The sequence below is a fragment of the Caretta caretta genome, chromosome 17 (genome assembly GCF_965140235.1).
Source record: "Caretta caretta isolate rCarCar2 chromosome 17, rCarCar1.hap1, whole genome shotgun sequence".
NCBI classification, from domain to species: Eukaryota; Metazoa; Chordata; order Testudines; family Cheloniidae; genus Caretta; species Caretta caretta.
The window spans coordinates 13,201,406-13,218,719 of NC_134222.1; the positions used below are offsets into that span (position 1 = coordinate 13,201,406).

The following is a 17,314-nucleotide window of genomic DNA, read 5'->3' on the forward strand; positions in this document are numbered from 1 at the left end:
CGGCCTCCACTTTGCAGCTATTTTCTTTCTTTTCCCAAACCTTCTATAGCTGAGACATCTCCACACTCATAGTCAGCAGCTTTTAGCCACCCACTGATGTGATGGCCCTTAATGTCAATCAACAACCATTAAACAGCCAGAGGGGTATGTGTTGTGTGACACAGGGTCCTGCCAGCCCAAGGAACAAGAGGGCTGCGCAGAGAATCATACCCAGGTGTTCTGCATGGCCAAGCATTCCATGAACACAAGCTGTCTAACATACCTCCCACCCCTTCTCCATCACCCACAAGTGGGGCCAATCCCTTCACTTATACCATGCTGGAATAAACAGCTGTTGTCTCTGTAAGTGAGTCACTGGGACACAAGATTCCAGTGACTAACTTCCAGCTGCTCAGTCACTGTGGCCACTTGACTTGCAAGCCAGGAGACTGAAGTGAACCAGAAAAAAACTACTGTACCTAGAAAAAAAATCCATCTGAAATCATCTCCTCCCGCCCTTGCCTTTGTGTGAGTCTTCCTCCGCTGCCACTAAACAGCATTTAATCCCATCGAGGTTTGGGGGATGCAGTTTGAATGAAAGCTGCTACCCGAATTACAGCCCTGACCCTGCAGCTGACAGTGTGCGGATGGACTGGAGTCTATGGCGTTCCATGCAGGTGCAGCAGTGCACCCCTGTGTCGTCAATTGACAAATCGGGGCCTCAGGGTCCAATCCTCTCACTAGTACCTCTCAGGAATAGCCCCAGTTACAATCACTCAGGTGGCTTATCTTTCTTAGCCATTACCTCTCTTTGTAACACCTACACACTGCTTAAGTAAGGCAAGCAGAATCGGTGGCATAGACTTTAAGGTCAGAAGGAACCATCATGATCATCTAGTCTGACCTCCCGCACATCGCAGGTCCCAGAACCTGACTCACCTATTCCTGTAATAGACTCATCACCTCTGGCTGAGTTACTGAAGTCCTCAAATAATGATTTAAAGAGGTCAAGTTACAGATAATCCACCAGGCTGCAGAGAAAGGCGAAAACCCTGCTATCAATCTGCCCAGAGGACAGTTCCCTCCTGACCCCAAATATGGCCATCAATTAGCCCCTGAGCATGTAGTCACACCCAGCAGCCAGACACCTGGGAAAGAATTATCTAATAACTCAGAGCCCTCCCACTCTAGTGTCCCACCACTGGCCATTGGAGAAATTTGCTAATAGCAGTCAGAAATCAGCTACATGCCATTGTAGGCAGTCTCATCGTACACCCACTCCATAAACTTTTCAAGCTTAGTCTTGAAGCCAGTTTTTTTCCCCCCTAATACTCCCCTTGGAAGGCTGTTCCAGAACTTCACTGCTCTGAGGGTTAGAAACCTTCATCTAATTTCAAGCCTAAATTTATTAATGGCCAGTTTATATCCATCTGTGTATGTGCTTATGGGGCCTCCATCGCCATGGTAGCAGAGCACCTCACAAGTATTTTAAATGAACATCATGTCTCCCTTCTTACCAGCCTGGAAATAAATTTGGGCCCTAAAGTCACAGGGCAAACTTCTACTGTCATTGAAATTCAGAGTAACTCCACCTATTTAGGTTGAGTCCCTCTGGGTTTACCTACAGGGTTGCCAACTCTCATGATATGTGGTGTGTTTCTTAAAGCCCCAGCTCCTGGAGTCATATGAATATGTGAGGACCTCAGTTTTCCTATTGTAATAAAGTTAACTTCTAGCTCTCACGATTGTGGAAAAATGCTTGATGACCCAAAAGCACCTGAAAGGTTTAAAAAAAACCCAGAAGATTAAAAAGAATCTACATTATTATTTTACAGTTCTGATGTGTGTGTGTGTGTGTAGGGGGAACATGACGACTTGAGTAATGATTTCTGAATGCCTGGGGTGGGCAATCCTGAGTCACTGAGAACAGAACCTGGCTCAAACTCTGTACAAGTTACACTGGGAAATATTTGTTATCCTATTTCGACTGTGAGCTTGTCAGGACAGGGGCCACATCTTGCCTTCTTATGGATCTGTAAAGTGCCTAGCAATCGGGCTCAGTGTAGGTAAAAGACTATAATCCCCTGGCCCCATGGCCCAGTCAGTGGGATCACATCCACTTTCTGTCACAGGTCTCAGGCACACAGAGAGCCTGGCAAGCCCATAAGCAAGATGGCTGCAGGTGCCGCCAGCTGGAAGTCATGTGAGTGTTCCTTGCAGTCAGCTGGGCCCTGGCTCAGCTGACTGCCTCTTGCAGAGCTGCCCGGCAGACAGCAGCATGGCTCTGTGCTGTTCTCTGTGCCTGCTGCTGCTCAGCTGCCAGGCTCTCGCCCTGGGGGGAGGGATGCTCTACCCCAGGGAGTCTGCCTCCAGGGAGCTGAAGGAGCTGAATGGCATCTGGAGCTTCAGGGCCGACTTCTCGGAGCAGCGGGACCAGGGGTTTGTGCAGCAGTGGTACCGGAAGCCCCTGAGACAGGTATGGGGGGGGCCACCGCTGGGGCAGGAGTGGCAAAGAGGGTATCTGCCACTGGCCTTGGCCACCGAAGAGAGACGTCGGGCCAGCCTGGGAGCTGTGAGTTTCCACTGGGTCCCCGCTGCAGGCGAGTTAAATGCCTTTGTCGCCAGGGCTTGGGGCCCGAACCAGAACCCAGGCCCGGAGTTTGGATCCAGTGGCATGAGCCCATCTCTGTAACGGGGCAGATGGGTGAAAACGCCACGGTCCCAGCACCAGGAGTTCAACCCCTTAAAGCAAGTCCTCCGCAGAGGTCAAACAGAGCTGTGAGATTCGGATCGGGGGGCTGGTTCAGGCCCATCTCTCGTGAAAAGCAGGAAACGAGCATCATAAATATCAGCATGAGACAAGCGGGAAAAAGAGCCCCTTTCCTCCAATTGCTCTTTGTTATATCAGTTTCCATCCTGACCCTCACTTGCCGTTTCCTGAAACACAGGCATGGGTGTGAATACTGTATTAGGGGGAGGGAAAGGAAAAAAAAAAGGATCTTTCGGTAGTACAACTTAACGGTTCTTTTCCGGTTATCTGGGCATGTGATTTTAGCTTCCCCTTTTCTATTTAACTGGAGGCAAATCAGTTGCTGTTTACTTCCTGCATTGCATGAATAATGTTTAGCATCTGAGTAGTGCTTTTCATATTCAAGATGCTTTCCAAATACTAATCAATAAAACTGAGCAGGCTTTTATTGTTTCTCGGTTTCATTCACAAGGGCCTGAAGCAGGAAGCTTGGAACGTGTATGAATGTTTGATTGAACTGTAGAAAACATTACAGCAATCCTAGTACTCCAGAAATTAATACCATTCTCTAAAGAGTAGTTATACATGTTCAATGTTGCAAAATTTGGGAAATATAGAATGATTCTGACAAATAGCCAATACAAAAATAAATAATGGAGTAAATGTTGAATCTTTTCCAAATGAAAACATGTGAACAGTAAATATAGAATTTACTTCAGAATAGTTATGAATACAAGAAGGCAAAGTGGTGTAATGTAATGATATGTTTTGGTTTATTTTGTTAAAGGGGAATAACCATTGGAGTGCGAGCTGCTGCAATTATGGGGCACTTAGAGAAATAATATCTCAGAGAGGGGGGAGAGAGAGAGAGAGAGAACAAACACTGTATGGAGTATTATATTTTGTAATATAGTTTGAGAACGTGAAATAATTATACCATCTCTAGGGTTTCCTTATGTCATTCATGGAGGGAAAATAGCGAGCTACTGGTTACACTTTCTGAAAGGCATGCAATTATTTTTTAATATTTAGGGGGGTGTTAATATTTATAGGCTGGTACTCAATCAGTTTAGATTCAAACAGAATAGTTTGTGATCACTGAATAGTTTTAATCCTTTACAGTGTGCAAATATCGTCGAGAGCCTCTTGCTTAAAAACGCACTGAATTTGCCACATTTTGTAGCTGTAGAAAAACTACCTAGTGCTCAGAAGACAAAGGGCCAGATTGTCATCTGGTGCTAACTCAGTGTCAGTGAGGCTACACCAGTTTCCACCCGTTGAAGATCTGGCCCCAGACCGCCCAAATTCTTGGCAGCCAAACTACTACTGCTCTCTATGATCAGTGACTTTAAGGAGTGTGCCTAATTGGCTGAATTATTTGTGAGAAAGGATGGTCCCGTGGTTAGGGTTCAATTCCCTGCTCCACTACAGATTTCCTGGGTGACCTTGGGCAGGGCACTTAGGGCCACATTTTCAAAGGTATTTAGGTGCCTAAAGATACAGCCAGTGGGATTTTCAAAAGCACCGAACCAGATTAGATATCTAACTCCCATGGAAATTAACCGGCTTAAGTGCTTTTGAAAAAATCAACCTAGGCCTTTTGCAGCCTGAGGCACTCAAATACCTTTGAAAAGCCGGCCCTTAGACTCTCTGGGCTTCCCATCTGTCAAATAAGGATAATAATAAATTCCCACCCTTTCAGGAGTGTTGTGAGGATAAATACGATGGGAATGGACGCCACAGGAGTACCAAAGAGATTTATGTGATGGCGGGTGTCCAAAGGTCCCTGTTCGGGCTTGGGGCTCCATTTTGTAGAAATAACACAAACTAATTGTACTACTGGCCGTTCCCATGCCCTGCGTTGTGTGGGGCAGCTGTGTGTAAGGAGTTTGTGAAAGTAGCAGGGGGGGACTGGGATTGATGGAGCAGAAACGGGCACTCTTCACTAAGTGTGCAGGTCAGTGTTTGAAATTTATGCACGTGTTTGTTCGTCAGCAGTGACCAGGGGGAGAGTTATAACCACATGGGAAACATGAGCACAACAGCCAGATAGATACATTGGCTGTAAAAGTTCCTTGTGAATCCCGCCCTGTGTAGGTTAATGAAAGGTTTACTAACCCTCAGCGCTCCCTGCTGGCTAATTGGTGTAACTACATTGCCAGTAAATCCTGAACAGTTAGTGCAGGGCGACATGAACGTAACCCCAAACTCGGACACAATTTGCCTTTTGCGATGGGGCTAGGGCCTGAGTTTCTGGTCAGCCTGATGTGATATGATTTTAGGTGGAAATTATGCAGAATCTGGTAGGTTCAATCTAAATCGGGGGGAGAAAGGAATTTCCCTTTGCATTTTGTAGGGGTCCATTCCAATCCAAAAAGCCAAGTAATGTAAAGGGACAGAAACCCCTGGTGAATTTACAGCAGTTGATGGACATGAGACTCTGACCCACAATGGATGTGCCCGTGAAACTTTTCGCCCTGTAACCCAGAAGCCTAACTTCACACTGTTTTCTTTTTAGTCTCAGGTGAATCATTTCACCCTCTGTCTCCTTTGATCCTCTCAGAGTGGGCCTGTGATCGACATGCCAGTACCTGCCAGCTTCAACGAGCTCACTCAGAATCCCAACCTGCGGAAATACACTGGCTGGGTTTGGTATGAGAAGGAGGTGCTGCTTCCCAGGAGCTGGCTTCCGAACGCCCTCAATACCCGAGTGGTGCTTCGGGTCGGCAGTGCCCATTACTACTCCATAGTTGTAAGTATGGTGGCCCGGTGAGCAATTCGCCATGCATTCAGCCCTGCTCAGAGGCTCTCGAGATACCCACAGTAAAAGCTGCCCTAGGGGACCCCCACATCCTGTATTATAGAAGAATGTGGCAGCTCTGTGTGTTCTGACAACACGCGGCAGGCATGTTTACACCGGGGTGCTGGAACAATTTTTATAGTGGGGGTGTTGAGAGCCATTGAACTAAACAGTAAACCCTGTTTATAATGGGACCCACTACAAGCCAGGGGGCGTGGCAGCATCCCAAGCTCCAGCACCTATGGTCTACACCAGGGGTGGGCAAACTTTTTGGCCCGAGGGCCACGTCTGGGTATGGAAGTTGTATGGCGGGCCATGAACGCTCACAAAATTGGGAGTTGGGGTGCAGGAGGTGGTGAGGGCTCTGGCGGGGGCTGGGAATGAGGAGTTTGGGATGCAGGAGGGAGCTCCGGGCTGGGACTGAGAGGTTCGGAGGGCAGGGGGGGATCAGGGCTGGGGCAGAGGATTGGGGTGCAGGGGGGTGGCTCGGGTGCAGGCTCCAGCTGGCTCTTACCTCAAGCAGCTTCCAGAAGCAGCGGCATGTCCCTCTCCAGCTCCTATGTGGAGGCGCTGCCAGGAGGCTCTGCTGCACGCTGCCCCATCCACAGGCACTGCTCCTGCAGGTACCGTTGGCCGTGGTTCCTGGCCAATGGGAGCTGTGGGGGCAGTGCTTGGGGCGGGGGCAGCATGTGGAGCAGAGCCCCCTGACTGCCCCTATGCATAGGAGCCAGAGGGGGGGCATGCCGCTGCTTCCGGGAGCTGAACAGAGCAGCCCCTGACTCTGCTCCCTGGCTGGAACACCGGAGCAGGACAAGCCCCAGACCCCACTCCCCAGCGGGAGCTCAAGAGCTGGATTAAAACAGCTGGCAGGTTGGATCTAGCCTGCGGGCATAGTTTGCCCACTTCTGGTCTACACTAAAAACACTGCAGCGCCGATGTAGCTGCTCCACCGTAGCGAGGGGAGAGAGCTCTCCCGTTGGCGTAGTTAATCCACCTCCCCGAGAGCTGGTAGCTGTGTCGGCGGGAGAAGGTCTCCCATCGACAGCTCTGTCTACATGTTAAGTTTGGCATAACTACATCACTCAGGGAAAAATCCACACCCCGGAGCAACGGACAGAGTTATACCAACATAGTAGTAGGCCAGGTCTAAACTATGGACCCAAGTCAGCACTCTGCAGTTTTTCCCTTTGCGAGTCCAGCTGCACCTTCTATGTTGTTTGTAAATAAGAAGTGGAGCCAAGCCACAGATCTGGAGTCCAAAGTGCAGAGGGCTCAGAACAAGGACCTGGTGGTATTTTTCCAGTTCTAGCTTCATTGATCCTCTGAGCTAGTAGCTGAAAGTGTTGCCCCATTGTAGGGCTGAAGGACACCAGTTATTGATGCATCTGAAGCACCCCGATAAGTCTCCCATGAAGGTGATGTTGGCTTTGTGGGACTCCACTGGGAGATAAGTGCCTAGAAGGGCTGCAGGGGTGGGCCCTTGGGAGGAGAGCTCTGACCCCGGTATTAGTATTCAGGGAGGTCATGTTCTTCCCCCCAGCCCAGGGTTCCCTGTGATATCTAATGTTGCCACCCCACCCTTTCTGTTTCTTCTTTTGCAGTGGGTCAATGGTGTGCAGGTTACTGAGCATGAAGGTGGCCACCTCCCCTTCGAGGCAGACATAAGCAGGATTGTTCAGGGCGGCTCCAGAGCTGCGTGTCGCATCACCATTGCACTCAACAATACGCTGACACCTCAGACCCTGCCTCCCGGCTCCATTCAGTTCATGAGGGACGAGTCTAAGTGAGTTCACTGAATTGCTACCAGGGCAGTGGTGGAAGTTACACACCAGAGTTATCCTCATTAATCATCATGTCCTAGGAACTCATTCAGCACCTCCAAGTAACTTGTGAGCCATTAGGCCCCGTTAATCCCTGTAGTATTAATAGCAAATGTGCTGGAACGGAAGAACGGCCACACTGGGTCAGACAAATGGTCCCTCTAGCCCAGTATCTTGTCTCCCAACAGTGGCCAGTGGCAGATGCCTCAGAGGGAATGAGCAGAACTGGCTAATTTATCGAGTGATCCATCACCCAGTTGGCCAGTCCAAACTTCATGCAGTCAGAGATTTAGGGACACCCAGAGCAGGGGTTGCATCCCTGACCATCTTGGCTAATAGCCACTGATTGCCCTAATTCTTTTTCAAAACCAGTTATACTTTTGGCCTTCGCAGCTTCCCCTGGCAATGAGTTCCACAGGTTGACTGTGCACTGTGGGAAGAAGTACTTCCTTTTGTTTGTTTTAAACCTGCTGCCTATTAATTTCATTGGGCGACCCTTGGTTCTTGTGTTATGTGAAGGGGTAAATAACACTTCCTCATTCACTTTCCCCAAACCATTCCTGATTTTATAGACCTAGATCATATCGCCCCTTAGTCATCTCTTTTCTACAATGAATATTCTCGGTCTTTTTTAATCTTGCTTCCTATGGAAGGTGTTCCACACCCCTAAGCATTATTGTTGCCCTTTTCTGTACTTTTCCCTATTATGTCTTTTTTGAGATGAAGTGACAAAAACTGCATGCAGTCCTCAAGGTGTGGGCATACTGTGGATTTATGTAGAGGCAATATGATATTTTCTATCTTCTTATCTACCCCTTTCCTAATGGTTCCTTAAGCATTTTTTGACAGCCGCTGCCCCTTGAGCAGATGTTTCCAAAGAATTATCCAGTTTCTTGAGTGAAAACTGCTGATTTAGACCCCATCATTTTATCTGTATAGTTGGGATTATGTTTTCCAATGTACATTACTTTGCATTTATCAACATTGAATTTCATCTGCCATTTTGTTGCCCAGTCACGCAATTCTGTGAGATCCCTTTGTAACTCTTTTCAGTCAGTTTTGGATTTAATTATCTTGAATAATTTTGTATCTGGAGTAATTCCTGTCTTTTAACCAGTTACTGATCTATGCGGGGACCTTCCCTCTTATACCATGATTGCCTACCTTGCTTAGGAGCCTTTGGGGAGGGATTTTTTGTCAAAGGCTTTCTGAAAGTCCAAGTACACTATATCTACTGGATCCCGCTTGTCCAAGTGTTTGTTGAATGGGACGACGTGGTCTATTGCAGGAGTAAAGTGTGTCGCTAACATCTGTACTTTGCTTTTTAATTCTTGTGAAATGGAATGTAACCCTTTCCCCTCCCGCACAGGTACCCTAGGGGTTATTTTGTTCAGAACACAAGGTTTGATTTCTTTAACTACGCTGGAATTCACCGGCCGGTCGTGTTGTATACAACCCCTTCTGTCTACATAGATGACATCACTGTGACTACAGCCTGGGCCGGGAATATTGGTAGGTGTCTAGGCAATGATGGCAACTATCTTCCTATCCAACGGAGGCAATGGGAAAACTTCCTGCTGGGGAATTCTTGGACGGGTTGAACTGATCACGTAGTAGGTTTAGTGTGGGCAGCCACGTGTGCTCATTTGATCACAGAAGTTGTAAAAATATCCTTCAGGGGTTTAAAAAAAGAAAAAAGGCACTTGACTGACAGTATAGTCCAGCGGTTCTCAACCTGGGGTATGCAGATGTCTTCCAGCAGGTACGTCAACTCATCTAGATATTTGCCAAGTTCAGTGTTTCTCAACCAAGGGGTCATAATTTCCTGGGGGGTCATGGGACAGGTTTGGGGGGATTGCAAGTGCAGAGCTGACATTATGGGGAGGCAACCAGGCAATTGCCTGGGGCTCCATGCTACAGGGGCCCCCACAGAGTTAAGTTACATGCTTCAGCCCCAGGTGGCAGGGCTTGGGCCCCGGGCAGCGGCTCAGGCTTCGGGTACACTGAAATGTAAATACAATATTTATATTCTGATCAATTTATTTTATAATTCTATGGTAGAAATGAGGAAGTCAGCCATTTTCCAGTAATAGTACGCTGTGACAGTTCTGTAGGCAGGAAGTTGTTAAGAGAGGTGAAACTTGGGGGTACACAAGACAAATCAGACTCCTGAAAGGGGTCCAGTAGTCCAGAAAGGTTGAGAAGCACTGATCTAGTCTAGTGAAAGGATCCAGTTGTAGCGCCTTGAGGGGGAATTTTGTATAAGGGCCAATCCTGCTTTAACTGGCATAAGGACCAGTGCCAATGGAGATGATTTCTTGAGCTCCACAAAATCTCCACAGGAATTTTCTGGACCTCAACACACACACATTATGCCCCATAAAAATCCTTCTGTGTACGCATCTTAGGTACTGACACGGCCCCCATTTCTCTCAGACCTGAGCACTGACAGTCTTTTAATTCATTTACTCTCACAACTGCCTGCCTGGAAGCAGGGCCTGGCTGTTATGCCCGTTTCACAGGTGAGGAACTGAGGCCTAAACAAGGTCTCACACATAATCTGTGGCAGAGCAGGGAGTTGAATGCCGGTCTCCAGAATCTAAGACCAGTGCCCTAAACGCTAGATCAACCAGCCTCGTCCTCCCTTCAGTAGCGCTCTGCACCCAGCTGTGTGCATCCTGTATTAATGTGTAGCCTTACAAGCCCCAAGCTGGCTCCCACTGGGGTCAGTAGCCAAACTCTCAGTGGTTTTAAATGGTTCAGGTTTAAGCTACGAAAGTGCCTGACAAAGGCCTAGTTGCTCTTCCCCTTCTGGACACTTATCAGGCAGGCGTATTTGGGTTCCCCCATGCTGTTAAACTTCCTGAGACCCAGCAGTGCTTGGGCACTGCCTCTGGTTTTCCAGGCACATTGTTGGGTGCAGATCCTCTGTCTCCACCCCCTCGTGAGACCTGAGACCCCATAGTCCAACTGCCTAAGACCTGAGAGTAGGCAGGCTGCCCCATGCCCTTTCCCAGAGCACCAGCACTGGTTCACCATTTACCATTTCAGGGACCCAGGAGAGTTGAACCACATAACACAGGCTTTGCAAAGGGGAATTCTAAACCACTCCTCTTACTTTGGACAGCACAGATGATATAAAGATTCAGACAAAATATTAAACACACACATTTCCCTACCTCAGTTTCCTCACCACTCTGGAGCATTCTTTGGGCTTAGGTCAGAGTGCTCTGGGGGGTATTGTGGCTCCTTCTTTTCTTACAGCTTCTCCTCCAAATCATAGAACTGTTGTCTGCTCGCTGCAGTGAGTACCCTCTTTTATGCATGGATGCTCTCTTTCCTCTTCTAGCCCCCCATGGCTAATAAGAGCCTTTCTTTTATAACCTTCAGTTCCTTTGCTGTGTGACCCTCTCATCAGCCTTGTCAGGTGATCAATGGCCCCCACCAGGTGAGTCATTACTTAGTTACCAGCCCACCTGTGCAGACTGGTTCTTCTGTAGCCAATTGTATGTCCCAGGGTGCTTCCCTGGGAAGTTTTAAAAACTCTCCACTGTTAACCCAAATAAATTGTTTAGTCTCTAAGGTGCCACTAGTACTCCTTTTCTTTTAGCGGATACAGACTAACATGGCTGCTACTCTGAAACTGTTAACCCTGTGTCACCACTCCTGGGAATTTCAGTTCCACATGGAGGTAAAAAGACAACTGAGAAGACAACCAGCCCCACATTCAAAATGCAATCCCCAATATCAAACAAAACTCATTAGCCATATATAGACAGATTCCCCAGATTGTCCCAGCACTTTTCATTCATAGATCTCAAAGCATTTGATAAAAGAGGATCATTATCCCTTTTTCACAGATGGGAAAACCAAGGCATGGAGCTGTGAAGTGACTTGCATAGTTGGTACCCAGGTCTCCTAGTTCCCAGCCCAGTGTTCTGTCTACTGGACCCTGTTGCTAGGCATATTACATTCCTTTTAATTAGTCTTAATTATTTCAGCTGCATCTCTAGAGCTTGCCTTTTAAATTGTTCCTCTGATTATATGTCATTGAGGATGACTATCCAAATGATTGCAATTGCTTTAAAGCCATGTCAAATGGCCATAATCTTCCAGGTACACAAAGAATATAAAAGTCCAGTAAAATGGCTCATATCCCTAGAGAGGTAACCTCCAAAGGCAGATAAGAGTCTAGGGAAATGAAGGGATTTTTGCTTGACTGGTCCATTTCATTTCGCATGTATGGACGCCTGTCTGTTTAGAGCTGTCACTTGTAATACATTTAATTAGTTTCCCCTGCAGCGTTAAATTGAGGGCAGCTGCTCAAAAACATGCTTTTCCCTGTAGCTTGCCTGGTGCAGGTGCAGATACTAGGCCAAGGTGTGTGCTATAAAGGGTAATTGTTTCTCTCACCCTATTTCTGACAGCTGCAGGTCCTTGCAACAGGAAATGCAAATCTGGCTTAGATTTCCACCCCCAGCTCATATTAAGCAGTGGCCAATTACTTTCCATGTTTCCTTTTCTGATACTCTGTCCCTCTTATCTTGACACTCTGCGCTATGTCCCCCGCATTTCCCGCTGTGTAAATGTCAGGCTTCTCCTCTGCTACACCCTAACCCTGCGCTTCCCTGCATCTCTGTGCATGTCAAATCCTCTGACATGCATCCCTGGCTTCACCTACCCGTCTCTCTTTGCCTCAGTCACCTGCTCCTGCCTGCCCTCCTTCTGTGCTTGGAACAACCTCCCCAGGAACATTCTCCAGGCAGGCCCCCCCCCCCCCACCGTCTGAGAGCTCCCTGTTCCCCCTCCCACTCCCCTCTGGGCGTGTTCTGTGACTGTGCCTTTAGATTCTGAGCTCATTTGGCAGGGCCATGGTAGGTCGTTCAGTGCAAACTGACAGAGCTGGACGGAGAACAATAGTCAGGAAGCCAGCTCTGAGCGAGCGTATAGGTGTGTGTAGTTAGCACTGTGTTAACACGCAGCCCTGGAGACTGGAGTCCTCTCTCCACAGGAGGTCAGCAGGGGCAGAGGCATTGCCAGCTCAACCAGTCCTGCCCTGTGTGTGCCTGAGCTCTGGTCTGGAATTAGGGTGCCCAGATGTCCCATTTTTAAAGGGACAGTCCTGGTTTTGGGGACTTTTTCTTATATAGGTGCCTATTACCCCCCCACCCACCCACTGTCCCGGTTTTTCACAGTTGCTCTCTGGTCGCCCTATCTAGAATTCTTCAGGGTGAGACTCTACATGCCAGCAATGGGGCCAGTAGTAGCAATTTTGGTGATGGGGACATCAGTCCAATGGGAACTGGCCTGAGACCCACCAAACTCATTTCACACAGGCCTGGTGCCTGTGAGCCGGCTAAATTCCAGTCTTGGGCTTGGTCACTGGGAAGATGAGCACTATGGTACCAAGCCATAGTTGGGTGTCAGCTCATACACGGTACCTTCTTTCATCCACTGATCCCTTGGACTGGATTTGAAGCGGCAAAACCTTTGTATCTCATATATTGTATACATACAATATGATGGGGGCTAATTTAGCTACAGCTAATCAGGAAAGAGATCTTGGAGTCATCGTGGATAGTTCTCTGAAGACATCCACGCAGTGTGCAGCGGTACTCAAAAAAGCAAACGGGACGTTAGGAATCGTTGAAAAAGGGATAGAGAATAAGACGGAGACACTCTTATTGCCCTTCTATAAATCCATGGTACGCCCACATCTTGAATACTGCGTACAGATGTGGTCCCCTCATCTCAAAAAAGATATACTGACATTAGAAAAGGTTCAGAAAAGGGCAACTAAAATGATTAGGGGTTTGGAACGGGTCCCATATGAGGAGAGATTAAAGAGGCTAGGACTTTTCAGCTTGGAAAAGAGGAGACTAAGGGGGGATATGATAGAGGTCTATAAAATCATGAGTGGTGTGGAGAAAGTGAATAAGGAAAAGTTATTTACTTGTTCCCATCACATAAGAACTAGAGGCCACCAAATGAAATTAATGGGTAGCAGGTTTAAAACAAATAAAAGTTCTTCACACAGCGCACAGTCAACCTATGGAACTCCTTGCCTGAGGAGGTTGTGAAGGCTAGGACGATAACAGGGTTTAAAAGAGAACTGGATAAATTCATGGAGGCTAAGTCCATTAATGGCTATTAGCCAGGATGGGTAAGGAATGGTGTCACTAGCCTCTGTTTGTCAGAGGGTGGAGATGGAAGGCAGGAGAGAGATCACTTGATCATTACCTGTTAGGTTCACTCCTTCTGGGGCACCTGGCATTGGCTACTGTTGGCAGACACGATGCTGGGCTGGATGGATCTTTGGTCTGACCCAGTATGGCCATTCTTATTTCGGTAACAAGCTCATGAGCCAAACTGTCCCCACAGACCATTTACAATGTAGAAGTTGGGTGAGGAAGCAATTCTTCAACTTGACTAATGCAGGGTATTGCTCTAAAGGAAACACCGCTTCTAAGTCAAGGCTTTCAGACTGGGAAGAAACAATCTGTGTCACTCCAATTAATATGTATCAATAACGTGAAGTCCAGCAGGTAGCATGTCAGAGATGTAATTATTGGGAGACCACCCAGCACTGCTAAGCTTGGTGATGTAGGACCCACATCACAGTGGGGTCACCGGGAAACATGTCTGATGGGAGAAGGGTCTTCAACCTGCTCCATGCTTTCTTTTGGTTAGGTGTGGTACGATACCAGGTTTTGGTGACGGGCAGCACCCGCTACTCCTTATCGCTGAATTTACGGGAGAAAGAGGGGAAAGTGGTGGCTATGGGAGAGGGACCGATCGGGGAGTTGAAAGTGGTGGAGCCAAAGCTTTGGTGGCCTTATCTGATGCATGAAAACCCCGGATACCTTTATTACCTAGAGGTAACATGCACATATTTGTCTCATTTTGCGTGTCTCTCATTTCATTCCCCTCCTAGGATTACAGAAATTCATGGGCATCATGAAGCCTGTTTTCCTTAATCCTCCTATCCTAAGAATCCTGCCTACATGCTTTCATTTCATGCCCGCTACCGTGTTGCTAATCGTGCCATAATCAAATCAAGGTTTGCTACCTTCTTGGCTTACTGAGCTGAAAGCCAAGCCACTGGGCAAGAGAGGGCTGGCTGTGTGGGGAGGGAACGCGAGGCCATTGGCTTCAGGATCTTACCACAGTGCTTGTAATCCTCACTGGTGTCTTGTCTTAGGGCCCAGTCCATCTCTTACTGAAGTCAAGGGGAGTCTTTCCGTGGACTTTAGCAAGCTCTGGATGAGAATTCAACAAGGAAAGAGAGGGAGAGCACCCAGGGAGTGACAGAAGAGATAAATGATCCATCTGGAGCAAACTGCTAACCTGCTGCACATATTTAACAACTGCAGTGAGCTCTTTCCCCCTTAGTACAATACAGGCATTTGGCTTTGTTTTCAGCGTGCAATCTTGGAAGATTAGATGTCATACGTGTCTGTCTTTATCTCCTCTGCCTGAGTAGGGATTTAACTGTGATGTAGGGTAGATCCACTAACCCACAGCCAGTTTGTAAAGCCCCAGGTGCATGCTGCCTGTGAGCCGGCTAAATTCCAGTCTTGGGCTTGGTCACTGGAAAGACGAGCACTATGTTACCAAGACAGCAAGAATGGAGGGTTCTGGCTGTTGGGGTTGGGTGTCAGGTCAGAGCTCTTGGGAGGAGCAAGTCCCCAAGCCAGCCAGCCTGCCTCCCTTCCTCCTGCTGTACTCTCTACCTTCCCCAGCCTGGGCTCCTGCTGTGACCCACTTTCCGTGGGTTGACCAATCCCTCAGGCCAGGAGGGGAGGTGGGTGCCATCAGGGGGACAGGCTGGGAATGTGGAGGAACCAGCCAGTGTAGGACAGCTCAGAGGTGGGGTTGGTGCAGCTGTAAAATGGATGGGGAGTGCCATGCTGGGATGGGCTGCCTTCAAGGGGTCTGTGAGAGGGAAGCATTGGCTGGGAGGGAGGTAGAACTGAGCGTATTCTCCTCAGTGCGCTCAGGGTTGAGCACAGATGCTGGTTTCTGTTGGGGATCCAGGTGAAGCTGTTGGCGCAGGTGGGCGGTGAGCTGTCGGAAGATGTGTACACACTCCCCATCGGGATCCGCACTGTCCATGTCACCAGCAGTCAGTTTCTCATCAATGGAAAGCCCTTCTACTTCCATGGAGTCAACAAACACGAAGATGCCGATGTAAGAGCACAGAGTGGGGTGAGGCGTGGGGGGCCATTTCTGGCCCCACCGCCAGAAACAGTCCATTGCCTACCATCCCCTCCCCAGATGCACAAATGCAGTTGGCAGTAACATTGTGAGGTTTATACAGAGACATCCATGGAGCACCAGGCCGTTTAGTCCCTTCTGTGATACAAATAGCGGCCCCAACTGAGAAACAGGCCCCATTGTGCTAGATACTGTGGATATGCCTACTGAGAGATGTTCTTTGTCCTAAAGAGTTTACAATCCCAAATAGACAAGCCCCACAAAGGGTGGGAAGCATTATTATCCCCATTTTACAGGTGGGCAACTGAGACACACACTTTAGTTTGAGGGTACACAGCTGCGAAACCCTGGCTCTGCACAACACCTCAGCTGGTACCGTGGAAACAGCAAACCCTGTTTCCAGTGACTAATGATTTTTCCAGCCTTGGTGAGCCTTCTGCCCCTCTCCCCTCCAAAGCTCTTCTGCATAACTATTCAGTTTTCAGCTCTGTGTGAGTCTTTTAAAACTCGCAAAGACAGACAAATATTGTAGTGTTGGAAGCCGAAAGGCTCCCATGCTGTCCACTAAGGATGGAACCCAGGCAAGCCTGATCGTGTCCCTCTGCCCTGTGAAAGTGAGTGGAGGGCAGATGGAGCCCAGCCGGTACAGGCTGAGAGAGAGGGATGTAGCAACATGTTTAGCCTGAAGCCAGGATTCTCCGGGTGTAACACACAACCGTGCTGTCAAGCTTAGGGAAGCGACTGTGAAGCCTGGAAGTTGCAAGCGCAGTGAAAAGTATTACTGAGTTCTTGTTCATCATGGATTGTCCTGCCTGCTCTTCCCCCAGATCCGTGGCAAAGGACTGGACTGGTCCCTGATCGTGAAGGACCTCAACTTGCTGCAGTGGCTGGGGGCCAATTCCTTCCGCACTAGCCACTACCCCTACGCGGAGGAGATCATGGAGCTGTGCGACGCGTATGGCATTGTGGTTATTGACGAGTGTCCGGGCGTGGGGATGAGAGATCCGTAAGGGATTGTTTGAAAGCTCACTCCACCCTTTGTATTTCTCCCTGCTCAAGAACGATTATTTACAGCGCCCCGGCTCTACTGAGTACACAGCCCCTGCCCGGGGAAAGGACTTCTCAGGTGTGCTGGGCACATGTAGCTCCTACTGACCGCAGCTGCATGTGCGGGAACTCGACCCCACGTAAAAACGAGCCTATGACGAGGTCGGGCCTGTCTACACTCGCTGGTGTGATGGAGCAGGCTACAGCTGTGCAGTTTCTCAGCATAGTTAACATACTGTTCAGTCTTGCAACGTAGATGGGCCCAACCTGCCTTCCTAAACTACACTGCAGCCCAGGGCTGCAGCACGCTTGTATCCCAGCTACGCTGCAAGGGCGAGCTGTGCCTTATCCCCAGCGGGGAGAGGGGCAGGCCGAGGGAATCAAGCTGTAACTGGAGCTACCAACATGGGGGGTTTTAGTAGAAAGAGAACCTAGTTCATCTGAGCCTTGTCAGCCTTGTTTTGTTTTTCCAAATCCCAAATCAGGGGTAGCTTGGTTCTGGAGCCCGTTTAAACCAGACCACCAATGTTTGGGGGTGAGGGGAGGTTTGGCTCAAAGGCTCTTGTCTGGGTTCCGCTTTACTTCAGACACACAAGCTGCGCTGGGTGATGGTGAAATCTTGGCAGTGCTGTAGAAGTCTCTGAAAGGCTGCCTAGAAGTATGTAGTTTAAGCTGGAAGTTGAAAGAGGAAGAGGTGGTGGT

At 48.6% G+C, this 17,314-nt stretch overlaps 1 protein-coding gene across 3 annotated transcripts in view; it reads left to right on the top strand.

The window, feature by feature from the left end:
- Window positions 1-2,215: 2,215 nt before the first annotated feature.
- Window positions 2,216-17,314, top strand: part of GUSB (glucuronidase beta) — a 36,729-nt gene continuing 21,630 nt past the window's right edge. For 2 of the 3 annotated variants that reach the window (XM_048823708.2, XM_048823706.2), the window contains exons 1-7: window positions 2,216-2,455; window positions 5,292-5,480; window positions 7,130-7,311; window positions 8,718-8,860; window positions 14,039-14,226; window positions 15,386-15,538; window positions 16,393-16,571. In XM_048823708.2, the coding sequence (XP_048679665.2) occupies window positions 2,258-2,455; window positions 5,292-5,480; window positions 7,130-7,311; window positions 8,718-8,860; window positions 14,039-14,226; window positions 15,386-15,538; window positions 16,393-16,571 (1,232 nt within the window). In that variant the 5' untranslated portion in view covers window positions 2,216-2,257. The remainder of the gene's footprint in view (window positions 2,456-5,291; window positions 5,481-7,129; window positions 7,312-8,717; window positions 8,861-14,038; window positions 14,227-15,385; window positions 15,539-16,392; window positions 16,572-17,314) is intronic. The other variant, XM_048823707.2, reaches the window with a different exon arrangement.